At 36.2% G+C, this 27592-nt stretch overlaps 4 protein-coding genes across 5 annotated transcripts; all 4 read left to right on the top strand.

The window, feature by feature from the left end:
- The first annotated feature begins 2296 nt into the window (after positions 1-2296).
- On the top strand, positions 2297-6169 carry gja11 (gap junction protein, alpha 11). The gene is made up of 3 exons (XM_032586193.1): positions 2297-2856; positions 3010-3195; positions 4006-6169. Exons 1-3 carry the CDS (start codon positions 2728-2730, stop codon positions 4591-4593), a joined length of 903 nt encoding a protein of 300 aa, XP_032442084.1. The 5' UTR covers positions 2297-2727; the 3' UTR covers positions 4594-6169.
- Positions 6170-9143: 2974 nt separating this feature from the next.
- On the top strand, positions 9144-11739 carry LOC116734670 (gap junction Cx32.2 protein-like). Its single transcript, XM_032586195.1, has 2 exons — positions 9144-9266; positions 10199-11739. Exon 2 carries the CDS (start codon positions 10226-10228, stop codon positions 11075-11077), a length of 852 nt encoding a protein of 283 aa, XP_032442086.1. The 5' UTR covers positions 9144-9266; positions 10199-10225; the 3' UTR covers positions 11078-11739.
- A 1572-nt stretch (positions 11740-13311) lies between these two features.
- LOC116734671 (gap junction Cx32.2 protein-like) lies at positions 13312-15939 on the top strand. 2 transcript variants are annotated; one of them, XM_032586197.1, is made up of 3 exons: positions 13312-13444; positions 14032-14162; positions 15257-15939. In XM_032586197.1, the coding sequence occupies exons 2-3, from the start codon at positions 14034-14036 to the stop codon at positions 15908-15910; spliced, it is 783 nt and encodes a 260-aa protein (XP_032442088.1). In that variant the 5' UTR covers positions 13312-13444; positions 14032-14033; the 3' UTR covers positions 15911-15939. The 2 variants fall into 2 exon arrangements, with proteins under 2 accessions (XP_032442088.1, XP_032442087.1); XM_032586196.1 differs by having other exon boundaries at positions 13313-13444; positions 14029-14162.
- A 5011-nt stretch (positions 15940-20950) lies between these two features.
- On the top strand, positions 20951-27188 carry c15h1orf198 (chromosome 15 C1orf198 homolog). The gene is made up of 6 exons (XM_032586191.1): positions 20951-21282; positions 23089-23139; positions 23231-23356; positions 24017-24184; positions 25034-25393; positions 26384-27188. Exons 1-6 carry the CDS (start codon positions 20977-20979, stop codon positions 26438-26440), a joined length of 1068 nt encoding a protein of 355 aa, XP_032442082.1. The 5' UTR covers positions 20951-20976; the 3' UTR covers positions 26441-27188.
- The last annotated feature ends 404 nt before the right edge of the window (positions 27189-27592 follow it).

Here is a 27592-nt window from a genome sequence, read left to right as displayed (position 1 = left end):
TTCTGAGCCCAGACACCCTACGGAGAAAACCCATTTCGGCCGCTTGTATCCACGATCTCGTTCTTTCGGTCATGACCTTTGGGTCATGACCATAGATGAGGGTAGGAACTATTTCTATTAGGGTAGGAACTATTTCTACCCTAGTTCTGAGGAATTATTTCTCTCAGAACTATTTCTGAGAGGTTCTGGCTAGAAATAGTCGCATGGTTCTGGTTCTGGAACCGGTCTTCTTGAGAGGGGCTGGACATACTTCCACTCTGGAGTTGCAAATAGAAATAACTTTTGTTTTTCTAATTAAGCTAAAATTCTAATTAAGCTAAAACAAGAAATGTTTGGTCTGATTTAACATCAGACAGTAAGAAAAAATAATTATTTTTATTCACTGTTTGTAAATATCTGGTTTCATCTGTACAAGGTAAAACCTAATCATTGAATATGATAATTTTAATAGAAGAACTGCTGTAGATAAAAAGCTTCAGAATAAATATTAGTATAAATAATCAGCTTTATTGGGGAAAAAAAAATATTTTTATGTGTGAAGCTTTTTGTTTTATCACCCATTCCAATAGACTCATAGATTTGGTTTTGTTCTTACATTATAAATATTCAGTTTTATTTTACATATCTGACAGTTTTATATACATATCAAGACTTTACACAAGTTAAACACAAAATGTGGTGGTGGCAGCGTCATGCTGTGGGGATGAAAACTGGCTGATTTAAACTACTTGTAAGCCACAAAATTCTTTAAATTAAAAATTCAAAAATTTGTTTATTGTGATTTTTTTCCCTTTTCTGCAACATTTTATGAAATCTGTGGATCATTAAAGATCCAAAACATAGAAACAGCTTCAAACTGTCGCCTTATTAAAAGAAAAACACAATTTCCACTTCTATGGGGTCATCAATTGTTTTCTATTTTGTTCGCCAAATTTTTACCATCCTGGACTTGTGGTCAGGGGCCGAACAAAATCATTTCAAGGGCCACAAATGGCCCCTGGGCCACACTTTGGACACCCAAGGAATTTTTTTAGACCAAAGTGATTTACAGGTCATCCAGTATGACTGAGATATTCTGCAATATTTCAGCCTCCCAATGTTAAAACCTGTTAGAAGATCATTCTGTAAAATTACAAATGCAAACAGCACTTTTTAGTTCATTTTTTAAATTGAAAAACACGTATCATATCACAATTATGCTATAATTTGTGACAAAAATAATAAAAAAGTTGGTATGAGTAGTTTTGCAAGGAAAAGTTGAACAAGTGAGAAAAGCTTCATGTTTCTGTTGCTCACTTTCAGCTCTGGCTCCAGTGTTGTGGTTTGGACGGCGTCCTTCCAGATAAGCCAGCGAATTAACCGTGACACACTTTCTTCTTCACTCTCTCTTCTCGTCCTTTACTGCAGCATTCGCTCTTTTCATCCACATTTCCTCCATTTTTACAGTTTCTCCAGCAGGTGAGTTGCTTTTCCCTCTTTACAGAAAATTTTGTTAAGTTCTTAATGATCTCTATCTGGATTTCCTATGATATTTTAAGGCTTTAAATTCATTTTTATGTGCATACTTCATTCTAAACATCCAAAATAAAACAATGAAATCTAATTAAATGGAAACAGACTTTAAAAAAAGGAAAAGTATTATATGAAACTATATGCATGGTATTTTAAGTTTCTGTAATTTAAGATTTGCTTCAGGTTTGAGAGTTCAGCAGATTAGTGTGTTTATATTTGAAGCCTGCAGCTGTGGATTTATCTGCATAGTTACAAGGCAGTGAGAAATGATAGAAGCTTGACCTTCTGAGAGATTCACTTTGTACCTACTTACAGAAACCACAGCAAGTCTAAAAAACAGATATAACTTCACAAACATGTCCTGAAATTAATTCCTTTCCACAATTTTTGGGGTTTATTTTGTAATATTGTAAAATAATGGTTGTATAAAATTCAATCCAGAGGTCTGCAACCTTTACGCTCCACATTTGCCTTGAGTAAAACTGTTACAAGACTTTTTAAAATCACACAAAACTTCACATTTTTTTGATATTTCTGGAAATTTGTTGCCTGTTTTTTTGATTATGTAATAAAGTAAAACGCACAACTTTGCAGAAAAGAAGATGGATATGTTTCTGTGAAGCTAAATTGGGGCCATAAAATTTGTTTGTAAAAAAACTGAAACTGAAAAAGTTTTGAAAATGACAAAAACAACATTGGATCAGAAAAGTAGTTTAAAATATTTTTTCTAAACTACAAAGATTTTAGTTTCAAATCTTTATTTTCAATTTTACATTTTTTGCCTTTTGAATAAACTTCACGACCCTAATTTAGCTCCATAAATTTTTTTCAGTGGGATGTTAAAATTTAGGGAATATTAAAAGACATAAAAAAAACATAGTTTCCAACTTAAAGACAGAAAAAAAAAGATCAAATTTTTTCTGCGGTGAAGAAAATGCATCAAAAACCTGCATTTTTAGGTGGTTCTGTTCTGGACAATCAATTTATAACATAAAATTTGCTTAAACCAGCATCTGTTAGTAAGTTTATATAAAATATATTTATATTATTTAACTAAATCACAGTTATTAAGAGCCACTGCAGAACATCCAAAGAGCCACATGTGGCTCCGGAGCCGCAGGTTGAACACCCTTGGTACAGATGATGAATGGATTAGTGAGTGAATGGTGTTTCTGTGTGTCTCTGATACAGAAGGCGGTTTAGCTGCCAGCTGAAATGGGAGAATGGGACCTACTGGGCCGGCTGCTGGAGAAAGTGCAGAGCCACTCCACCGTGATCGGGAAAGTCTGGCTCATGGTTCTGTTTATTTTCCGGATCATGGTCCTGCAAACCGCCGCTGAAAAGGTCTGGCCAGACACAGAACATGAAAATAAAAAAAGTACAAAGTTTCCAACTCAATAAATCAATTTATTACATGAAAAGACAGCTTGAAAGAGTCTATCAGTTCCAGAAAAATTAAAAACAGGATAACTTGGTTCTTCCTCTGATCCTACCCAGGTTTGGGGCGACGAACAGTCCGACTTCATCTGTAACACTCAGCAGCCGGGATGCGAGAACGTCTGCTACGACGTCGCCTTTCCCATCTCTCACGTCCGCTTCTGGGTCCTTCAGATCATCGCTTTGGCAACCCCAAAGCTGCTGTACCTCGGCCATGTCCTCCATGTGATTCACATTGAAAAGAAGGTGAGCTTCTGCTAAACCGGCTAGCGCTAATTATGAGGAACAATAGTGGGCAATGCTAACTAAAGCATTAATCATAAACCGCTAACGCTAAACCCACATGGTGTTTAGTAGACGCTAATGTTAAAGTACTAAGTTCAACCATGTTGATTCCCACAATATAGATATATTCACAACATCTTCACCCTCAACAGGCTCTAATTCGCCGCTACCTGCCTGTATGGTTTGAGTAACAGGAAGTAATTCTTTGGAATAAACCTGGTTTCAGTTTTATAGTTCTTGAGTATTGCTAACTTTGTTGCTAATTTGTGTACTGCGATGCATTCTGGGTACAGAATAAATGTCTTTTGCTGGGTGGAGAACGTGAGGAAAGAAAACAAAACTGCTCAGTAAACAGTCTTTACCCCTTCAAAATAAGAGCATGAATAGTTAGGGCTAATTACTTGAATATAATAATAAAGTTGCTAACCAAAACTTTAACACAGAAGTCAAACTGTATACATCTGAAGTTTTACTAAACAGTCAATAGTATTGGCGTTTTGAATTTATGTGTAAAACTTAATTTAGGGGAAGCTAAGTGCGCTAAACTTTTTTAAGGTTAGCAACAAAAAATTTGTTCCATTGCTTTCCTTTTGGTTCCCCTACTTCTAGGAACCACTTGTTGTTCCTAGCAACAAGGGGAGGCTCAACTTATCCCAATATCTCCCAATTCTTGAAAGTACCTAATTTGATCAGATGTTAATAATAAACTGCATTTCTGGAGGCTTTTGCCACCAGAAAGTGTCTGACTTTGACTCATTCTTCTAACATTAGATGAAGGAAAGGATGAAGAACCAGGCAGAGCTGGACGACAAAGTGAGTCTCTTCCTCAGGAGGACCTTCAAGGTTCCCAAGTACACAAAAAGCAGTGGGAAGATCAGCATCCGTGGTCGCCTCCTCCGCAGTTATGTCCTGCATCTCATTGCCAAGATTGTTCTGGAAGCCCTGTTCATTGTGGGTCAGTACTTTCTGTATGGTTTCACCCTTGAGCCCCGGTACGTGTGCTCCCGCTCCCCATGCCCTCACAAGGTGGACTGCTTCCTGTCCCGACCGACGGAGAAATCCGTCATCATCTGGTTCATGCTGGTGGCGGCCGTGGTCTCGCTCGCCCTCAGCGTCGCCGAGCTGCTCTACCTGCTCGTGAAGGCGGTGAAGGAATGCGCGGCCAGACGGCAGGACTACACCGTCACCCCGGTGACGCCCCCGAGGTCGAAGAAGAAAGTTTTTCAGAAGCAAAGCGAGGTGATCCAGAATTGTGTGAACCTGGATTTGGAGCTGCAGGGGAGGAAGTCAGGGATGAACGGGACGGTAGGCGCTGTAGACGTGGCGACGGAGAGCAGCATTGGGGAGGTCCACATCTGAGCCATCAATCTGCGTTTTGTTTGCATCGGCAGAAAGGGAAGTCTTGGTGAAGTAAATAAAGTGGGGATGGAGATCACCATCTTCCTTTCACAGAACAAAGTTACACAGAATTACTTAAATGAGTAAAAATGAAACTAAAAGCTTCATTATTTTAAAGGGGATCTATTATGCTTCCTTGAACAAGTTGGAATGGGTCTCCATGGTCTGTACCAAACATGTTTGTTTACATACGCAAATTATTCTTAGATAATAAAATTTTAGCTTGGTCACTTCTGCCTATTTTTAGCTCCTTTCAGAATGAGCTGTTTTAGGGCTCTGTCTCTTTAAATCCAGACAATCTGCTGCTGGCCACGCCCCCCCATCTCTACGTTTACACTCGCACGTGAAAATGGCTGCAAACAGAGGCGCAACTATAAAACCGTACATCTTCAATCCTGAGTCCAAACTAAACACTTGTCTTTTCCAAACATGCTGGAGTTCTACTTGGTTGCTAGGTAACGGGGCTGGGCTCAGCTGGGGTTGCTAGGTAACGGCAAAGTGACTCAAGGTTGTGACTTAATAATTGTAAAGTTTTTGAAACGGCTCATTTTCCATGCATCAAAAAACTTATTGCCAGAAAATGGCTGTTTTTTTTAAAGAACTTTGTTTTTAGAAGCAGTAGAGACCCAAACGGAAGTGAATTTTTCATAATAGGTCCCTTTTAATACAAAGATCGTTTTTGTGGATATTAATAATTTTTATATTAGAAGTCTACAATTTTACAATACATAGGTTTTAAAGAATATTTTTAGTGTTGCATGTATTGTTTTTAACTAGTCAATTAATCGCTAACTGAAGTATACAGACTAATGAAAATACATATATATATATATTACATTTGAGATAAAAACACCTTTTTCTGTCAAAATGTTTAACTCAAAACTCTTCACATGGCCTAGTTTTAGCTTCAACTGGCTCAAATTCCTTAAAGAAAAGTTATATTGTTGCATTTTAGGCAACAAAATGTTTATTTTATTATTTTAAAAGAGAAGTGAACTGTTTATTTGCATTCTTTTATTGTATTTCTAATATTGTATGAAAAGAGCTTAAGAGGTAACATTATAAATTTGTAGGATGTGCCAATTTCTCTTATCGGATTAATCGATTACTAACAGTTAATCGATATAAACCGTTAGTATAAAGCTAGTATTTTTCTTACTAGCTATACAGTAAAAAAATATAGTTTGTCTTCCGAAAGATGAACTTTTGTTGAATATTTTAGATGTTTGCCTTTCAATAAGTTTGTCTTTTTCTTAAAACTTTTTCTGTGATGAGTTAAAGTTGCCTGGGTTTGTCATACCAAGAAAAGTTTCCGGTTTTGAAAAAAAACAGTTTTTCTTAATCTGTATGTTATTTTTGTTCTGTTTCCCCAGTAAATTGTGCCTGTATATTTCATCACCACACATTAGTCATCCCTCTCCCTGCAGTCATGCGGTTCCTCTTTTCATGCTGGTTTAGCAGTTTTTCTTTGCCAGTCAGTTTGGGCACACAGTGAGTTCTGGATTCTGTTGAGTAATAAAGACTTTTACTTCTCTAATCTTCATGACTCCAATAATGTAGTTTTTATTTGCTTCTTACTTCTATAAAAAGTTATTTTTTCCGGACAGGAGGGCATAGAAAGCACACCCTCTTATATTTAAAATGTTCTTCACAAAACAAATATTACACACTGTGATTATCTATTGATCACAGTGTTGCCACTCAGTAACTCGTAGCAACGCCTTTAGTTACTCATACTTGTTGTTTCCTGTTTGACTTTAACGTGAATTTTGGTCCAGTTTTCTGCACAGTGTTGCAGCCGGGTTTTGGCCCGGTCTTTGTCTTCGCTTAGAGATGAGTTTATGGACATCATAGGTCATCAAATCACCACCCCTCCACCACCGTGCTTCATGCTGTGAGTCATTTGTCGTCACTTTGTGCTCTATTTTGTCCAGAAACAGCACTTTTCCTCTTGTTTAAAACTCTCGCTCTGTCCACATTGTCCCAGACGTTTTGGAGTTGGTGCTGGAGTGTTTTTCATGGCTACAGATTTTTTTATTTATTTATTTGTTGTTGTTTTTTTAAGTTTTGAGATTGGCAGCTGGTTGAAAAACAATATTTTTGTGGAAGTAGTTTTAGACATAACTTTATTTCTTGAAGAATAGCATTTGATTCTCTGAGGTCATTGCTGATGCCGTTCCACCTTGGCGTTGTATAAACTGGTCAAACTGATGATGAAGAGTTTTGAATTATGGGATCTGCTTAGTTTTGTTTTTCCCCATATAGATTTTATAGGTTGTTTGTTTTATTGTTTAAATCAGGGGTTTCCAAACTTTATGTCAAATGGGCCAAAATTGTCAAATCAAAACTGCATTTTTTGTTAAAAGTGGATGTTATTAATATCACATCAAACACTTATGCATCCAGTTTTCAAATTCTTTTAGGCTCGGTTAAACAAATGTATTTTCAGTTATTAATAATAAGATTTGAGTTACTTTCTTTTAAAACGCTTGCTATATGTAGCTGAGTTTAATAAATTACATAAAAGAAGCAAACGTGGGTGCAGCAAAGTCGACTTTTAGTAAAAGACTATGAATATTATAAAGGTTTGGTTGTAAAAAGACAGATACTTTGTGTTATATTTAACATTTTCAATTATCAGTAATAATTTTATTAATAAACTAATTTGTATCATTATTGGACTGCAGTGTAGGGCCACAAAAAATCAGTCCAAGGCCCACAACTTGCCCCCACGCCACACTTTGGACACCCAGAGTTTAAACCATTTATTTTGGCTTAAACCAAAATAAATAAATGAATATATAATGTGGATTTTTTGTGTTTTTGATAAATGTAGAAGATTTGTAAGCCTTGTAAAGACCAGATTGACCACAATAAGTTAAAATGCATACATTTGTACAAATCAATAAGGGTCTTCTTACTGTTTTACCAGCAGTAAGACATTCAGAGACTGTATTTCTGTCTCTTAAAAGGAATACAAAAACTAATTCCACCTGCTTAACTCATCTACTTGAGTCCTAAAATGGTTCTGATCTGAAACAGAGAGATTACAAAACAAACATTATTAGACCTAAAAATGACTTCTTTTTTTTTTACTTACGTAAATTTGTTTTAAAATTGATGACTGGACCGATGAGTGTACGGCTGCAAATGTATAAGCGCCCAAACCTTACAGATTATGAAAGCAAGACTCCAGAAGGGGAGAAGGAAGAATGTGACTGTAAGCAACGCGAGTCACTGTAAGGAGTGAATAACTAAACTGATTAATTTTGTTCAAAGTTTATCTATTTCCAATCTTAAAAAAGAACATTTCAGAGCGCAGTCTGATCTAAACGTTTTAACTTTAAAAACACGGCGTCTTTAAAGTTTACTTTAAAGTAATTTCATCCTAATGATCAATAAACGTAAAATCAATCTGTTACATCTCCGAGGGAAAATGCTGACCCTATCTTCTTACTGCTTATGAGTCCAGACTTTGACTAGGCCACTCCAAACCATCATTTTGTTTTGCTTTTAAGGCATTAAAATGCATACCTGTTGGTGCAGTGGTGCTCCCGAGGGGTGGGGATAAGGGGGCCAGGGCCCCGTCTTCAAAAACACTATCCACCCCATCGGCCCTCCAAAAGAATTGTGCCTTCAATGAAGACGCAAATATAAACCCCAATAAATTCATATACATATCTAAATGAATATGAACTTGTTTTCTTTGCATTATTTGAGGTCTGAAAGCGCTGCATCTTTTTCCTTATTTTGACTATTTCTAATTTTCTGTGATTAAGTACTAAATTTTTGCTTGGAATTTCTGAGACATGTTGTAAGTAGCTTATAGAATAATTATTTTTATTTTCTATCCTTGTTGAATTATTATACTGTCCCTTAAATGGCGTAAATGATTCCTGCTTTAGATGTTGTTCTAGGTTATTTTGTGACCTCCTGGAAACGTCTTAAATGGGATTTTGTCATTTTCCATTTGTTTTTCATCTTTTCATTATATATATTTTTTTAGATTTTGGCATTATGTGTTGTTTTTTGAGATCTTTTTCCCTCCTTCATGTTGTCAGACAGATGATACTTAAGTGATTTTTTGATTCCACAGTTTACATAGCAACCAGGCTTTGGGTGTAACATGTGAAATTGACCCAAAATTGGGATTAGTCACAGTTATTCAAAATTTAACACAATTGAACTTTCGCATTGGGTCGGGCTGAACTTTTTGCCCTCTAGTAAACTTAATAAAAATAGCTTTTGGTGTTAATGAAGTGAAGCAAATCCAGAGGAAATAAAAATAGTTAATTAAATAATTAATCTGAAATTTTAAAATAGAAGCATTTCCTTACATAATAATAGTTTAAAATGTTATCACACCAAACCTCCAGTCTTTCCAGCAAACTTAAATTTGGGCGTCAGAGTCGTCAGTCATTAGTCGCTCCTACACCCGGTTTAGTCTCACTTCATTTTTTTTTCTATCTTTGCCCGCTGACGGTTACAAAGTGACATAAAGGCCAGATGCATGTTGCGTAAGTTGATCCCTCTGAGTGCTGCTGTCCTCACGCAGCACAAAACTCCAAGGTCCAACCATAGTTAGTGATCCTTCTCTAGCCAGCAGAGACAGTCCTTTCTCACCAGGTCAGCAGGTAAGATGGTTCTGTTTTCACCTTTCTGCTGCAGATCTCTGATCACTTTAGAAAGCAACGGTGCTTATTTCTGTTGAGATCTTTCAAATTTAAGGTGTTTTAATTTTTTAAGCATTTCCGATCAGACTGATGAAAAGTTTTTTGTAAAAGCTTATTTAAGCATATCAGATTGCCTCTAGTTGTTTGACTAGTTTAGATTTAAGGTGTTTTGTTTGTTTTTTTTTGAATAATTTTGCTTTTTATCACTTTGACTCAGTTTTAGTTTCCATAAGGAATGACAGTTTGGGTGAAATGTTGATCAAAAAGCTCAAGGTTCAGCTGGCGCATGTGTTTTCCTTCTTATGCTTAAATTCAAATCTGTTCAATTCAGTTTAGTCTAATTTACAAAAACATATTTCAATTCAGTCCTAGACAGATTCAAACACAAATTAAAACAACAATCTTTCTTTTAAGAAGATTATAAAACATAATATTCTATTAAGTGGACTGATTCGGTAGATTGCTGCATCATTGCACATATAATAAAACATCTTTTTTCATTGTTTGTTTGGGTTTTTCTAATATACATTGCCTGTTTTGTGTTTATATATATTCTATATCCTTCCTAAAAGTCTTTTTTTACCAAAAGTAATTTTTTTATTTTCCCTAAATCATGACTTGGGTCATTATTTTAGGAAGGTAGCGGTACAGTATAGCGAAATGACTTTTTCTTCCAGCTACTCCTTTTCATTCAAAACCTTTGTTTATATCAACATGTTTCATGTTAATTTTAAACTGTAAATAAATGAAATAAATAATCATTCATCTATTAAACAGTAAGTCGTTTTCTTTCCGTACGAGTGCATTGATTAGATAAAATGTTGGGGTTAATAATTCAGCAGCAAGGTGTGGTTCAGGGTCGTTGACGTTTTTCTTCCTTTGCTTTGCCACAGATTAGAGCCTGAACAGCCTCAGTAAAGATGGGAGACTGGGGGATTTTGTCCACCTTGCTGGAGCAAGTCCAGTCCCACTCCACTGTGATCGGGAAGATCTGGATGAGCATCCTCTTCCTGTTCCGGATCATGGTGCTGGGAGCGGGCGCCGAGAACGTCTGGGGCGACGAGCAGTCGGACTTCATCTGCAACACCCAGCAGCCCGGTTGTGAGAACGTCTGCTACGACTCGACCTTCCCCATTTCGCACATCCGCTTCTGGGTCCTGCAGATCCTCTTCGTGTCCACGCCGACGCTCATCTACCTGGGCCACGCCATGCACGTCATCCAGCAGGAGAAGAAGCTGAGGGAGGCGCTGGCGAGTCCGGACGGGCCACGGAAATTCAAGCAGCCCAAATACAGCGACGAGAAGGGACACGTAAAGATCAAGGGGAACCTGCTGGGCAGCTACCTGACCCAGCTCATCTTCAAGATCATCATCGAGGCCGGCTTCATTGTGGGACAGTACTACCTGTACGGCTTCGTCATGGTCCCCATGTTCCCCTGCCAGAAGAAGCCGTGTCCCTTCACCGTGGAGTGTTACATGTCCCGGCCCACCGAGAAGACCATCTTCATCATCTTCATGCTGGTGGTGGCCTGCGTCTCCCTCCTCCTAAACGTCATCGAGTTGGTCTACCTGATGGCCACAAGGTGTAGGTGCAAGCGCCGCACCCAAAGGGTCACGTCGGCGGAGCACCCCGCCAGCCTCTCGGGCACCAGGTGGCCGACGACGGAGGACACGATGAGGCAGAACAAGGTGAACATGGAGCTGGAGAACCACAGCGTGGGAGGCAGCCTGGACGGAGCCAAAGAGGAGAAACGGCTCCTGAGCGGACATTAGCTTCCCAAGATTAGCTTGTTTTCAATACCTTCAAGAGACTCGAACCAGTGTGTTCGTTCAGAGAAAGTCATTGTGCGATCGTGCATATTGTATACTAACAAAAATCACCATTAATATCCAACGGGAACAGTCACAGTAGCTGTGTTTCCATTACAATGAGCGCTTTGTCGATATTCCGCTTAATTTTGCAATTAAAATCACATGAATAAGTCATTAAAAAACATGCCGCTCCATTATCCACCTACCACTTCCTGTTGTCTTCTTCATTGTTTCCGGCAGTAGTAACATCTAGTTGTTGATCACATGACTTCTGTGTTGCAAAAAAAGTGTTTCCAATACAGTTTTGCTAAACACAATATTTTTAAAATTGACCATTTTATTTTTGTTGTTCCAATTCACTCAATCATATGGTCAATGGAAATGCAGCTATTGATGAATTTTTATTCTTGTTTTAACTTGAAATCTACTAATAAAAGTGTGCAATACTGATTTTATTTATACTAGTGACTGAAAGAGTGAGAAGTTTGTTTAGTGTTTTCTTTATGTGTTTGTGACTCAGATCTTTTCCATGAAAATATGCTTCCTGTACTATGATTACGATGATTGTAGCAGAGATATTTTTGTATGGCTTTATCTCTTTCTAATAAATGATTGACACTGAACAAAGTTGTTTTTTCTAACTACAGAAAATAAAGTAAGAAATTAAATTCTGAAGAATCTGAATAATAGTTGATCTATAAAATACTTCACTAACATATTAGTGTGAGTTATTTATTAATACTATACCAACATATTAGCTTTTTCTCGCTCTCTGACTATAAATTATACTAAACATTTCCTGATTTAGCATGTTTTTAGCAGTTGGTATGGCTTGGGCCAAATGTTTTTGAGATCAGAGTTTTGTGACAACCTCATAAAAATCAACTTTGTTGTCTTTAAATGCCTTTTTAAATACATTTGCAGTATACTAAGAGAATGATCGATTGACTTTCTGTCTTTAGATTTAGTTATCCCACATAATGTTTTTCCATTGCGACGTCATCCATTACATGATGTGGATCAATCCCTCCTGCAACAAGACTCCCACACAGCATGATGCTGCCACCCCCATACTTTCTAATTGTGGCTTTTCTGTAAAATGTAACGATGGCGAAATTAAGTGATATATCCTTAAAAATTAAGGTCTTCAAACTGTATTCTGGCTTTTTGAGTAATGGCCTCTTCCTTCCTGAACAGCCTTTCAGCCTTTGTAAGCAGAAAACTTATTTATCTATGAAAATTAAAACTTTCATCAAAGTATTTTCAGATCTGAGATTTGCTCCTTAAGTGTCTCTAATTGACAAAAATCTTGTGAATTCTGGTTGTTATAGAAAACATTGTTTCTTTAGTCAGAGGCTTCTTCAAATTTGATGTGATACTGACTGCTGCAGGAAATCTTTCCTACCTACAGCCATCAATGTCTACAATATTGCTTTGAAAAATTTTAATTAATATGACTTCAAGCAATATTTAATTTCCTTTTTGGATCAATAAAGTACTTTTGCATTGAAATGAATTGATCTGAATTAATCTGAAGCTTACAAAGCCCTAAGATAATCGTCTGAGCATTTTCACATTTAGTGTTTGTCCACTTCTGAACATTTTATATACTGTATATATAAATATAATTACAGTTTTTACTACATCAAGTAGCAGCAGTAGTAGTTAAAATAGGTCCATAAAGACATAGAACAACCAATGACAGCTTGATTTATTTGGAATAAAATTATTGCAGTGACTGACATTTGTGAGTCAAAAGTTATGCTTGCTATAATTGTTACACTATAATTCAGCAGATGAAGAACGTATAAAAGTGTAAAATGTCACTCTGACTGCGAATGAGACGGGGTTGATTATGTTAGCGAGACAAAGCACCTCTATAACCGTTGAATATTGTCTTTAAACTTCCATCTGTTTTTCATGTTTAATATGTTATAATGGACAATTTCTGTCAGAACAATGTGGTTTTTACACCTTAACTCTGTTATTAATTTACAAAAAAACTCCTAACTTTTTAACTCCTAACTTTTTAGATCCATATCTCGCATATTTGTCCTAAAACAGAACTATTCGTACCGTTAAAGCAAAAACATGGGTTTTTTAAACTGCTGCCAATCATTAACTTTCACAATCTTGTCAGAGCTCAGCCCAAATGTATCATTTCCAGATGTCACGACAACGTGACGGCTCAAGCTGTTGTGCAACAGCATCTAATCTAAAGTTCAAGGTATCGTCCACGAGTTTAACTCGGAGCAGTGGACGCTGTCATTCAGCTTCAGCGCCGGTGGCCAGTCAGTTTGTCTCACAGAAGACCGTTTTAAATCTAAGGTAAGGGGGAAACAGATTTTTATATTATCTTTATCATTTCCATACAAGGAAGTAGGATCAAATGTAAAACATGTTTATTTTTGCAAGGATATTTAAGCTAAGCAGATGTCATAACCTCATATTAATATTTATTTATATATATAGTGTTTTAAACATGTCTGTGTGCATGTTTGTTAAAAGTAGGACTAACTAAGCAAAATATAAAATCAGAGTTTTGCAGTTTTTCTTTGATCAGATTCAGCTGTTCTGATTAGTTGGGATAACACAACAAACAGTGAAGAACTTTCTTATGATTTAAGATGAATGTAGTAAATGAAAACATGAAACAGTCAAAAACTGCTTTTTGATGCCAAATGTGATCAAATATTTCTTCACAATCAGTTCAGTGAGATCATATTAGAGATAAAACTGGTATATTTCTGTATAATTTTATCAAATAAATACTTCAAAGATAACACATAATGCACTATTCTTCGTTATAAAGCTTAAAAAACTGGTTTTCCTGTTTGTTTGCTTGATTTTTGACTAAAATAAAAAATAAATGAGACTTGATTATTTCTGATTTTACAAACTGCTGTGTGCAGAAGCCATGGGAGAGTGGGGATTCCTGTCCACTCTGCTTCATAAGGTGCAGACCCACTCCACTGTGGTGGGAAAAGTCTGGCTTAGCGTGCTTTTCATCTTCAGGATCATGGTGCTTGGAGCGGGAGCCGAGAAGGTCAGACTATGATATTTAAGCTTATAATTTTTTTAATATCCAATTTTCCCCCCATTTTTTGTGTGTAAAGTATAATGTATATATGACAGTAACTTGTACATCATTTAAGTACGTAAATAGCTCTCTCTGGTGGCTAACTGTATGTATTCTGAAGCTAACTTACAGCTAACATCACATTTACAGCAGATGTGTGAACAATAGTGTAAAAGCTGCGAATTAATCATTAAATAGCAGCTTATTGTGACTGTAATAATCTTTCCTTATGAGCTTAAGAGCTTAAAATTAACCAGTTTTACTCATTAATGATTTATTTTATTCTAAAACCAATTATTCAAACATCTTTCATAGTTTGTCACATTACAAACACAAATTTAAATGCAATAACTCGAATTTGAAGTGATAGAACAACATAATTAGTGAAGTAGAAATAAAATCCTATTTTTCCCCAAATATAGATGTAAAAAACTCTGAAGTTTGGCTCCCTTTCAAACATAGTAGTAGCAGAATCATGCTGTGGGGATTATTTTGTTCAGCAACAGCAAAGATAACTGTGACAAATAAAAAATAAAAATCTGAAATTACACATTTTACATATCCTTACTTTACTTCTCAATACTTTGAAGGTAACTGGCTGCAATCGATTTTCTTCAGACTCACTGAATGAAAAACAAACATGTTTTAACCAAAAATCCACCAGACACAGACGCGCACCTTCAGTTTCTGTTAAAGTTTCATCCATTTTCTATTGAAAGAAACTGATTTAGAAACATTTTCTTTTGCCTGATTTTGTTATTTTTTGTTACCTAAATTAATTATTATCATTTTGATCTTTAAAATACCAAAATTTCCACCTAAATGTATATTTTGGTCTGTCTGATGATGTAATTTTTAAATATTAAATGACTGATAATTTGATCAGCTACTCTGTACTTTTTACCAAATACTTTTTTACTCTTACTTGAGTAATTTCTTGGATGGCTACTTTTTACTTTAACTTGAGTAATTGATGTATTGTGACTCTTACTTGAGTATAATTTTTGGTACTCTGCCACCTCTGATAACAACAATAATAATATATAGTTTTAACGTTGCAGGTTTGGGGTGATGAACAGTCCAAAATGGTTTGCAACACCAAGCAACCTGGTTGTAAGAACGTCTGCTACGACCACGCCTTCCCCATCTCGCACATTCGGTTCTGGGTTCTCCAGATCATCTTCGTCTCCACGCCAACCCTGGTCTACCTCGGCCACGTCATCCATGTCAACCACAAAGAGAAAAAGCTGAGAGAATACATGGAAGCCCACCCCAGCCGGGGGATTGTGAAGGGGCCAAAGTACTCTGACGAAAAGGGGAAAGTCCAGCTCAAGGGCAACCTGCTGGGAAACTACATGACCTCCATCTTCTTCAGAATCCTCCTGGAGATAGGCTTCATAGTGGGGCAGTATTACCTGTACGGGTTCATCATGGAGCCGCAGATCGTCTGCTCCCGGGCGCCATGTCCCTTCACCGTCGAGTGCTTCATGTCTCGGCCCACGGAGAAAACCATCTTCATCATCTTCATGCTGGTCATGTCCTGCGTCTCGGTGGTGCTCAACGTGGTGGAGATCTTCTACCTGGCGTGCACCAGGTCGTCCAGGCGGAAGTCCAAATCGGTGCAGACAACGGCCATCGCCATCCACCCGCGTTTCACCACCGACAGCATGATGAAGAACGAGAAGCTCGGCCTCCATGACTCCAGCACGGCTTGAGGGACGACGTTCGGTAGATCCACCGAGTCTGTTGGCGGCAGGGCGGGAGAAGCGGTGACTGCGCTGCAAAAACACAAAATATTACCCAGCGTTTTTGGTTTGTTTTTTAGTGCAAATATCTTAGTGCACTTGAAATAAGAAAAACTAACAAGTAGGTTTTCAGCAAGATGTAAGAGCTTGTTTTATGTTGCTTTATGACTTTTGATTTTTGTGTTTTTATAATGAAAAGCACTTTGAAATGCTTTGTTGCTGAAATGTGCAATACAAATAAACTTGACTGATTGATTATTTTAAGTAAATAATTCCTTAAAGCTGCAGTATGTAACCTTTATAAAAAATATTATTTTTTACATATTTGTTGAAACTGTCAAATCAAGCTCCTCGGCCTTCTCCCAGTTCTAACTAGAAACAAACAGAGCCAGGAGGCGGGTTTTAGCACTGTCAATCACCTTCCTTGCTCTGTGCTATGCTGCAGTTAGCAGAGCTTGCTGTGAATGCTAAGGCTAGTTAGCAGGGCCACCAATGGTAGCGGACAAACTGTTTTTTCTTTAACAGAAAGCTGTTTCTCTGCCATTACCACATGAGCACCAAGTACACAAGGTTGATAGACAGCACTAAGACGCCCCTGCTCTCTGTGGTTGTTTTTGGTCAGGAGCGGTGCATTTCTTCAGGCTGCAACAGAACCACAGGTGATCACTCTTTTTTTAACAAGTATGTAAAAAACATTTTTATAAAAGTTACATACTGCAGGTTTGGTATTGATGAAACGTTCTGGTTCCACTGGCAGATTTTTTCACTTATAGCAACATTTTTCTGACGCTACAGGTAAAATAATCTGCCATTGTGACTATTACAGTTTCATCAATTTTAATTAAATATTAACTTAAAATAAAATCATATATCTTGCTGAAAAGTTACTTGTAAGTTATTTTAAATGTTTTAAGTGTACTAAGATATTTCCACTAGAGACTAAATAAAAATACTTGGTCAGATTTTGTGTTTTTGAAGTGTACAAAGGTTAAATTTGTGAGAAGAAATTCCCCGTTTGTACGACTACAGTTACAGAATACAGTGCTGTTATTTATTCTGGTATTAAATTACTAAACATATGCAAATTTGGAGTTCTAGCTTGTTCCTGTTTGATTAGTAACAAACTTAATATCTAGTAGCGTTGATGTCAATGAGATTGTGAAGAAAAAATTGTTTTATTTGGTGTTTGCTTTGTGTTTTGTACATATTTGTATCGGGATCACAGCTCTTCTGCAGGAAGCTGCACCTGTTTGTTTTTTAAATCTATTTGTTTGCTCTACAAGACCTGATTATACATTTTTTGCAAATCTTTTGGTTGGCTTTCTTTTTATCAACAAGTTTTTTTTCTTCTTTTTAACATAATTAAATTCATGCAGTACAAAATGTATAATTTTATGTCCCATTTTGTAAAATAAAATTATATTTTCTGAAAGGTTAATTGATCTCATTAATTTGATATGTGAATATGATGTCATTTACTGGGATGCATCTGCAAAATGAAACTTTATTCTGAATTTACAGCAGATTTAAAAACACAACACACCATGCCACAGTGGCAGCCAGTAATAAATGAAACTGAGATCAATTATTTTCAAACTTTGTCTGCCTTGGGCTGTCCAGAACATTTTGATTGTTCTATCATTCTGTTGTTAATTTGGATGCATGTTTGGCCTCATTGTGATGCTGAAAAATAAAAATCTCTCTAATTTTCAGTTTTCCAGCAAAAACCTGGATGTTTTGGGTCAAAGTTATCATTTACAACTATTAGTGACCTTTCAGTTTTTAAGACTTTTTCTCCATAATTTTTTTGGTCAAACTCAAGAGGTTTAGCAAAAAATATAAACAAAACACTAAAGAAAGTACAGGACAGTGGTGGTCCCCACTAGCTAAAAAGTTACCTAACCTAGCCGCATTAATCATAAAACTTTATTCCGCTAATATTGAAGCACTGAAAGAAGGCAGCATTTAGTGGAAGCTAATGCTAAAGCGCTAATCTCAACCATACTGATACAAAATGACAAGAAGTCTTGCTACCCTCAACAGGGTTAAATTTGTTACACACCTACCTGTATGTTTGCTCTTCAGGAAGTGGCTCTTTGCAACAGACCTTTCACTCAAGGCTTCATTTTTATAACTGATGAGTTTTGCTAACACTGTTGCTAATTTTGGCTAATTGCTTTCACTCAGAAAGCACTCCAGACTTTAGTAGATTTTACATTATTTTCTGTAGAAAATGCCTTCTGGGTGCAGAATAAGTCATTTACTGAACCTCATCACGAACAACGGGACCGCTGAGTAAACAATCTTCACCCCTTCAAAATAAGAGCATGACTATAAATGTCTAATACTAGATAACCAAAACTTCAACAGTTGAACAAAAAATGAACAAAACTTTATTCAACTGAAAGTTTACAAAACAGCCAAGTAAATTAGCGCTTTAGAATTTACCAGGAAAACTTAATTTAGCCTGAATTAAAATTAGCCTGTTAATTAAATATTAACAGATATTTAATATTAGCATATTGACAGATTAGCAGAAGTGTGGCCACCACTGGTACAGAACATGAAATGATTACAAAAGCAAGTAGGGCCCAAATGAAACCTTAACAAACTGTTACATGTGAGTTTTTTCTGCTCAAACTCTGCAGCTAACACTCCCTAGCTAGCCTGATTGAACACACTAAATCCCAATCACTTTCATCTCTTTTGTGTTTTTGTTCACTGTGTTCTCTTCTCTCCATACCAGTTTGTTTATTTTGGCCATTTTTCAAATCTTTTCCCTCGTATTTTTGATCCCCTTGTAGTTTTTGACTCCTTCTGCCTCTCTTGTACTGACTGTGGCTTTTCCTTGAGCTGTGCATTTAATTCCAGCCTTCTTAGTGCTTTATTTAAAAATAATCTGATTCTTTGGAAGAAACATATTAAGAAATTAATGATGATTCAAGACATTTCTACAGTTCTTGAAATCCCCTTTACTTGCCAGAACATGAATCAGTTAACAATGATTTCACTCCTTAACTGGTGCATTGGGCAAGAGTTTGCTGACATCTCAAACACCAAACTGAAAAGTTATGTGTAGCTTTACCAGCTAGAGGCAAAAAAAACACTGAGTCTTTGGATGTCCTGGAAACGTAAAATACTCACTAACTACTCACTCATAGTTCTACTCTGTTATCTATGTGGTACAATATGTAGGAACATATTGCATCTTAGGTTGTACAAAAAAATTACTGACACAAAATCTGCTGTAAATGTGTTTCACTTTTACAAAACATTTTTATCTTTAGCTGAGTTGTCAGTAAATGTGTTTATTTTATTAATTCACACTGACAGCACTGTGGAAAGGTTTGGACTCCTCCCTTATTTCAGTATTTTTGTTTGAACTCTGAGTATTTTTGACTGATTTTCCATTCAATCAATTTTTAGCGATGTTTTTGTTGTTGTTTCACTTAAATTCTTATATCCACAAAGGGGGCACTGTTGTGTTTCAACACAATAATTATTTTAAATTGAATTTTTAGACATTTTATTACATTGACCCTTTCACACAAATATTACTCATCCCCATGTTTTTAGTTTAATCTGTCAACAATAGAAAAGAGTCCATATTTTTACAAACAGAAAATATGATTTTGGGACCAACAAGGTTAAGACTACTGAGCAATTAGCCTAGAAATTTAGCATTTCTAAATTTCTAGGCTAATTATCCTTATCAATTATCAATTATCCTTTATCAATTATCCTTTATCCAAATAAAGGATAATTGTTTATCCTTTATAATAAACAATTATAAAGGATGATGCCTTCTTCAGCTGTCTTCTTGTACACTTTCCAAATTCTTATGTTTTAATTTCCTCTGGAAGTCACAGAACATGAAGGAACCATGGAACGAACTGCTAACCTGGTTTTGCATAGCTGGTCATCCAATATCAGAAAACTAGAAATATAAAAACTAGAAATTTGTGGTGTTTAGACAATGCTCTAGTAAACGTGGGGTGTGGGGGGGGGGGAGGGTTCCTAAAAGGCAGTCATTGCCTTTATGACTCCAATTCAGCAAAACAAGTGCGCCTTCACGAACGTGCACAAATCCATACACTGATTGGGAATCAACATCAAGATGTGGGACAGAGAAACTTCCCTTTTCCAAAACAATCACTTGTTCCATTGAGTCACAGTCGACTGATGCAACCGTAGATAAAACTGCTTGGGGTGAATAAAAAAGTAAGAAGTTATTCATCCCTATTTATTTACCAACTTCATAGAACCTGGTGAATCATGAATCAATTGAACAACTGGATATTTTCAGTTACTGTTTCTCATTGGAACCACTGCTGGCATGGCGAGTTCAACTAAAGTCACGTCAGCAGAGAAAATCAGGCTCCTCTTTCAGTCAGAGGGGTGGAGCACCAACAGGTGCCGTTGGTGACATTTTAGAGACTTTTGGAAATGTTCTGAGTTTTCTTTGTTTTATTTCTGGAAAGTTTGTTTGTTTTTTCTAGCACATTTTTGATCATTTTTAGTGATTTTCTGAGATTCATCTCAAATTAATTTTTTCTAGCTACATTTTTTTACTTTTAAAACTCAGAAACTTCTTTATTGTTGTTTTTTTATAAAAAATTATGCAATTAATCTCAAAATTTCATATTGTTTAGTGAAATCTTTGACTTATCAAACTGAGAAATTCCCGTGTTTTTTCTAGAAAAATGTAGACTTTTCAAAGTCAAACTCTTGTTTTTCCTAGAAATTTTCTGAGATGTTTTTTAGGAAATGTAATCCTTTTTATTCTATCTACAATGGCCTTACTATGGCCTCGTAGATATAGATGCAGTAAGTGAGAATAGCATTTACAGTCCGCCCATGTTTTAGCAATAAAAGATGTCAAACCAAATGGAATGCTACTTTTTTATATATTTTGTTCCAGTACATCCAAAGCACCAGCAGATGGCGTCAATAACACGCACAACGGGCTAGTCCCGCCTCTTCTTCCCAGCTTCCGTTTCCTCTCAATAAACAACAACAGCTGTTAGTAGCTAAAAATGGCCGCCGCTACCATGGCGGGGCTCGACGCCCATAGGATGGAGAAGAAGACGTTCGAGTACTTTTCCTCCATCAACTCTATGGCCAAGAAGATCATGCAGGAGCGGGAGAAAATCAAATCCGACTACGGCTCGTCCTGGGAGAAAATGACCCCGGAGGAGCAAGACAACGCCATTGATAACAGCTTGATGGACCCTCACATCAGAGCCAGATATGCTATGCATAAAGTGGACCGAGAGGAGGTGGTCTGTTACCCCAGACTGCTCCTCCAGACGGGTCAGAAGACAGTCCACTTCGGTGAAGAGGTATTTAACATCATTTCAGTTTGTATTTGAAGGTTTTCATGGTTTCGTTGGTGTGGCTGCTAACAATAGCCACGTAGACGTAAAGTACTTCTTTGACGTCACAACAGATGTTTTCACGTAACGCCTCAAAGAATGAATAATAGCATAAATATTTAGTGTTTTGATTAGTATGTATTATAATTATTATTTCTTTTTATAAGAAATAAATCATTAATATATTGTTAAATTTTTTAATAGTTTGTTTCGATTAAAAACTGGTAGATGAAACGTATAAACAGGGCCGGATTTACAATGACGTGGGCCCTGGGCTGTAAACCATCTGGTGCCTGATCCACTAAAGAAAATTTTTATTTTGCAAACGCAAATTACAGTGCATTAATAGGTAATTCTATACATAATTAGGTATCAAATAATGGTGGTAGGTGTAATAGATCCCTTGGCCAGTAACTACCCCCCAAAATTACTATAAATTTATAATTTTCAAATACATGAGTACTGTTTATATTAATCAAATTCCTAAAATATTACTACAACTCACTGGATATGGGCATATGACTCTTATATAAAGTACAATTACTGCAAACATTCATTCATAAAAAATAAAATAAAATGTGGAGCTTCCAAGAAAATCGGGGCCCTGAGAGTTCTGCCATCAGCCCTTTCTAAAGCATGGCTCAGTGTAAAACTATAAAAAATGAATAAATAAAAACACCACAGTATCAGTATCCGGACTTCCCTAAACTGAATGTGATGTTTTGGGTAAAAGCTTTGTAAATAGCTTATAAAAGTAAAGTAAAATGGCTGAAATATTACTTGAACTATGACCCCAAATCCCAGAGGAGTTGGGAGGAAGATATGAGTTGCAACATAAAATGTTTCTGTGATTGAATTTTGTGTTGACTCAACCAAATATTAACATGGGAGACATGTTTGCAGCAGGTTTCTGCTAACAAAGCATCTAAACATATAATTATAATGACTAAAGTTGTTTTGGTAGACGCAGCACTGATTCATCTGCTGTGTCAGTGATTTTGTTCTTTGTCTTAAGTTTGAGTCGTTCATATTTCTATGTATCAGTTGGAAGGACAAAAAACTATTTAAAAACTAAAGTTTCGACTCACAACAAGTAATTCAGCTAAATAAGTTTTACCAATGTCAGTATATTTAGCTCCAATTCAATTGTATATTCCCATTATTCCCACTGTGCTATTTAGTTCTAATTATACAACCCAATAGTCAAATGTAGTTATTCTTGTATTGCCTAGGGCTGCAACTTACTATTATTTTAGTTATTGGTTATTCTGGCAATTTTGATTAATCACATTTTAAAAATTGGCACATTCTGCAGATTTTTCATTTAATCACTTGAACCTTTCATATACAATATTAGAAATACATCAAAAGATGCAAATAAACAACTAAATTCCCTTTTAAAGGAGAAAATAAACATATTATTGCCTAAAATGCAAAAAGATAGCATTACGTTACTGAATTTGAACTGGGTGACGTTAAAACTATCCCCCTTGAGGAGTCTTGGGTGAAACATTTACAGACAAAGGTGTTTTTATCTTAAATGCAAAATGTATTTATATATTTTTTATACTCTCTTGGCTCAACTATTGCTCTGTTTGTGTGTTTGTTCAGCAAATGTCCTTTTTTGAGTCTGTTTACTCCAGTTAACAATTAACCGATTACTAAATTAGTTGACAATTATTTGAATAATCGATAAAACATGATGAATCTGATTAATCGTTTCAGCCCTAACATTGCCGATTGGTAAAAACCTTTGTTTTCTATTCTTCATAGGACATGACATGGCAGGATGAGCACTCTGCCCCGTTCTCGTGGGAGACAAAGGTAAAACCTGATTATCTGGAAGCAGCCATCTTCATTGTGCATACATGTTTCTGTATGTACCAAAGTGTTTAAAATCTGATGTGTGTTTCAGAGTCAGATGGAGTTCAGTTTGGCGTCAGGTTCTGCAGATCAGGTGACCTTTGCTTCACAAGCCGACTCCAAAAGTGCAAAAGCTCCTCATTCCAATCAGCTTGGGAAGAGTACAGCGGGAGCCAAGGTATGGATCACACTGCAAAAACTCAAAATCCTACCAAGTATTTCTGGTTAGTATTTGGTGCAGATATCTTGGTACAGTTGAAATAGGGCAAACTAACTCACTAGTAACTTTTCAGTAAGATTTCGGAGCTTGTTTTATATTAGCAATTCTTGAATATTGATTTCAATAACGTGCTAGTTCCTCTTGTTTTACTATAACATGGGAAAATGTTTTTACAAGTGAAATAATCTGCCAGTGAACAAATTAAATTGTTACAGTGGAAAATGTTTGAGGCAATAGAAGGTATTAATTTTTTTATAGCCACACTTTTTGCATTTTCTTTGGTTTTATAGTTAACAGGAACACGAGTATTTAGTGACTTTTATTCAAAAGCACCAAAATATATTTTTACTTAATTTCCCCAAAAATGTACAAATTTTACTAAGGCAAATGTGCAAAACGCTTTTTTATATTGGGGATATAATAATTTATACACGCATTCTTACAAAATGTCTGACTAATTTATTTATGTTATTTATTGCATGCTTAGTTTATTGTTGAGCAGGTAAAATTAGATTTTTCTTGGCCATGACTTTACAACTTTTGCCTATGAGACATAAAGTTTGGACACTCCTGGCCTCAGCATTGTAGGCATTTCAAGACTTTGTGTGATCTGTGTAGGTTTCTGTAAGTGAGGGCCGAAGGCCGGAGGAGGAGTCGTCCTTCTGGAAGATCAGCGCTGAGAGGTCACGGCTGGAAGGAGAGAAGGCTGATTTCCAGTCCCTGACCCCGAGTCAGATCAAATCTCTGGAGAAAGGAGAGAAGCCCCTCCCCTCCTACCTCAGACAGGTAAACTCTAATTGCGTTTCTACTGACCGAACAGTTACACAAATTGAAATATAACAAAGAAAATGAACTTGCCTAATAAAAACACGCCAATTTTGAATGAACACGATTTTCTATTAAATGTTTTTGCGCTAAGATGTGGCTTTTTGTCTGAATCAAAATAGATGTATTTCGCAAAACTGCCATGGAAATATTTTTTTCATATCATACGAGTTGTGATGAACAGCCGGCTGAATTATGAATGCAATCATATGTAGCTGTTTACATGCGTCGTTGCCATGATTTTTAATGACTGATGGGAAAAAGCTTATTGTCGTGATTTTAATTTTGTTTCTTATTTAATGGAAATACCGCAATTGCAAAATTTTCTTCTTTTTTTTTTTTTACATTAGCGGAATAGAAAAAATGATTTGTGCAAATTTGTAATGGAAACACAGATATAGAGAATTATACCTGTGGTCAATTTATCGGCGCCGATTTCCTTAGTTTTGGGAAATGATTGGTGATCGACCAATACTTATAAACAAAGCTGATCTTATCTACTTTAGTAAAAATCTAAAAATCAGCCGCTGTCCTCTTCGCCTCTGCAGTGAGAGAAGTTTGACTGACAGACCGGCCCACCAGTTCATGTCTGCATGTTTGCAGACATAGTCGCCCCACTGTTTCCAACTCAGCAACGTTATTGCTACATTTAGCAACATTGACAAAAAAAAATTTATATCAGCCAAAGTCTGAGTCAGCAGGTCAGGCTTTTTAAAGTTTGGTGATCGTCCAGAAAACTGCAATCGGTGCACTCCTAATAGAGATATCATATATATTCTATTTTTAATGCTAAATTAAATCTTTCTTCAGGAGAGTTCTGTCATCTCCAAGGAGCCTGAAGCTGCAGAGTCTCACCCTCCGGCTCCTGCCAAGTCCATAAAGCCCAGAGCCCCCAAGCCTCCAGCCCCGCAGCTCCCAGCCCCCGTGGCTGTCAGTGCAACGCCTGCGTCCATCTCCATCGCACCCACACCGGCGCCGCCCATCGCCGCCTCATCTTCGGTCGGAGGCTGGGAGAGATCTCAGAGCACCCTGCCGTCTGTCAGCAACACCCTGGATGAAATGTTTTCATCCAATCTGATATCGAAGCCTTCAAAGCCCGGCGGCGCCGCAGAGAAGGACAAAGCGGAGGAAGTTTCACCCCCCTTGGACGTGAGCCCCACCTTTTCCCAGGTGAGTTCTGAAACCGATGTGTAGGTTTTAGTAAGTTTCGTATTTCTAACATCGAAGAGACATTATGTCTTAAACTCAGTAGCGGTTTCTGATATGAGCTGCCACAATAATAAACAGTTGCAGCCTATTTCTTTATTTGTATAGCAATTATTTAACGAAGGGAAGGACTTTTCTTAGCAGTTGGAGTTCTGTAAATTTGTGTTTCCTGAAGTGTAAAAGTGTAAACTGTCTTATTTTAAAGAAAAGAGTTTAAACATTTCTTGTCAGTTTTGCAGTGACATTTTTGTCTTGGTCAAAATGCAAATAAACATTTTATGGCCTAAAATGCAATAACACATTTTAGGTCATAAAAATATGATCCTTTGCAGGAAAGGATTCTTCACCTGCAGCAAAAAGAACTAAATTCCTGACTTAACATCAATAAATTTTAGGGCTGATCTGCTTATTACTATTATTATTTATTTTTTAGATTAACCGATTAATCATTGGCTATTTAATGGTGCTTAAAATATTTTGAACAGAATTTGAACCAGGTGAAGCTAAAACTGACACTTTAGGAGTTCTGAGTAGAACAGATTGTTTTCTCCTTATATGCAAAATGTACATGTTTTTTGTACATTTTCTCAATGTTTTTGTTCTTTCAGCAAATTGTCCTTTTTAGAGTCTGTATACTCTAGTTAATGATTAATCAATTACTTAGTTGATTATTGCAATAGTCAATTCATTACAATTAATCACTTCAGGCCTAGTCATCCACAATCCCATTTTTACAAATTTTATATTAAAATTTCTCACCTGTGATTAACATTTTTTATTGTTTTAACATTGGATTAAAAATTTTATAGAAAATTTCTGTAAATTTAAACCTGATAATTTTACATCTTTGCAGAATAACTGAAGGGAACCCATGCTAAAGCCATTAGGTTTTAAACAGTAAAACAACCAGTTCACTCTAATTTCAGCAGCTCTGTTGAATCGCTGTTTTCACAGTTCAACACCAGTAACAGCATCCTGAAGACCGGATTCGACTTCTTGGACAACTGGTAAAATCCACAGCCGAGAGCCGCCGCCATCATCATCATCATCATCATCATCAATATCATCGCTTTAGAGACGGACCACATCACCATGACTACAAACATCCACGTCCAGATTTAAGAGTTGCTCCTGAAAGACAACGGCATCGATTCTCTCTGGCTTGTTAAGACATTAATTCGCCACCTGTGTTACTTTTTGGCTTTTCTCCAAAGTAGAAGAACATCTTGTTTTTTTATGCTATAAGTCTGGATGCATGATATTAAACTGCTTACACACACAATTATGAAACACTAAAAGCATGTCATAATTCAGTCCAAAACTATCATATTGCTTTTGTTTTTGTGACTATAATTTTAATTTATAACTATCTAGGGTTTAGAGTTAAGGCGATCCTTTAATGCTGCAGTTTTAATATAAATATAGTAATTTAGAAGCAAAATCATTAAAAATTTACCATAATTCTGTTTAGTTTTAAACTGAAATTAAACTGAATGCTCAAACCTGCTGAATGGATTTAGCTTCTTGCCACATCATTCCATCACAGCTGTGTGTTTTGATAAAATATGCATTGAAACATGTTGGTAAACAATCACCATTACAGTGATTGGTAGTGTTTGTCATAGACTAAATACCTAGAGTACTATTTTACTTAGTTTTATATTTATCTGCTAATTTTATCCTCAGCGTTATGTGTACAGACGGTGAACTCACATTGTGAGGTTAAAGATTGAAATGAAGTAAAATAATTAAATCTAAATTGTGTCATGTCTTTCTTTTTGAGGCTTTTGGGTAGAAATGATTAAAGATGATAAATGTTATTACTCTTTTCCTATTTAATTGTATTGCAGCTTGTAGCTCTTGAAAATTATTTCAGACAATTATTTCATCAATGCATAAAACATGATGCATGTTTAATATTTTTAAGATATTCAGATTGACTAAGATTTGAATATTTTTTATTCTAAAATGTCTAAATTTGATGTGTAGCTAAATAAATCAGACTTCACATGTAAATTTGATTAAATTATGAGGAAAACTGTTAGACTTTACCCAACACTCTTCTGACAAAACATCTTGATTAATTTTCCAGCTCTTTAACATTCATGGATTCAGCTACAATTTAAAATCTTAAATGTGTAGGAAATAAGGAAGGTCGATGAA

The sequence above is a fragment of the Xiphophorus hellerii genome, chromosome 15 (assembly GCF_003331165.1).
Source record: "Xiphophorus hellerii strain 12219 chromosome 15, Xiphophorus_hellerii-4.1, whole genome shotgun sequence".
Lineage (NCBI taxonomy): Eukaryota > Metazoa > Chordata > Actinopteri > Cyprinodontiformes > Poeciliidae > Xiphophorus > Xiphophorus hellerii.
The sequence above is the reverse complement of the archived record's forward strand: the minus strand, read 5'-3'. Positions and strand labels throughout refer to the sequence as shown.

What these genes read in the sequence shown, in the direction of transcription:
- gja11 (XM_032586193.1), top strand. Translation starts at nt 2,728, where the DNA reads ATGGGAGAATGGGACCTACTGGGCCGGCTGCTGGAGAAAGTGCAGAGC. An exon ending in TGCAAACCGCCGCTGAAAAG is followed by an intron (nt 2,857 to 3,009) that starts GTCTGGCCAGAC and finishes GATCCTACCCAG; the next exon opens with GTTTGGGGCGACGAACAGTC. An exon ending in TGATTCACATTGAAAAGAAG is followed by an intron (nt 3,196 to 4,005) that starts GTGAGCTTCTGC and finishes TTCTAACATTAG; the next exon opens with ATGAAGGAAAGGATGAAGAA.
- LOC116734670 (XM_032586195.1), top strand. Translation starts at nt 10,226, where the DNA reads ATGGGAGACTGGGGGATTTTGTCCACCTTGCTGGAGCAAGTCCAGTCC.
- LOC116734671 (XM_032586197.1), top strand. Translation starts at nt 14,034, where the DNA reads ATGGGAGAGTGGGGATTCCTGTCCACTCTGCTTCATAAGGTGCAGACC. An exon ending in TTGGAGCGGGAGCCGAGAAG is followed by an intron (nt 14,163 to 15,256) that starts GTCAGACTATGA and finishes TTAACGTTGCAG; the next exon opens with GTTTGGGGTGATGAACAGTC.
- c15h1orf198 (XM_032586191.1), top strand. Translation starts at nt 20,977, where the DNA reads ATGGCCGCCGCTACCATGGCGGGGCTCGACGCCCATAGGATGGAGAAG. An exon ending in CAGTCCACTTCGGTGAAGAG is followed by an intron (nt 21,283 to 23,088) that starts GTATTTAACATC and finishes TATTCTTCATAG; the next exon opens with GACATGACATGGCAGGATGA. An exon ending in TCCCCTCCTACCTCAGACAG is followed by an intron (nt 24,185 to 25,033) that starts GTAAACTCTAAT and finishes ATCTTTCTTCAG; the next exon opens with GAGAGTTCTGTCATCTCCAA.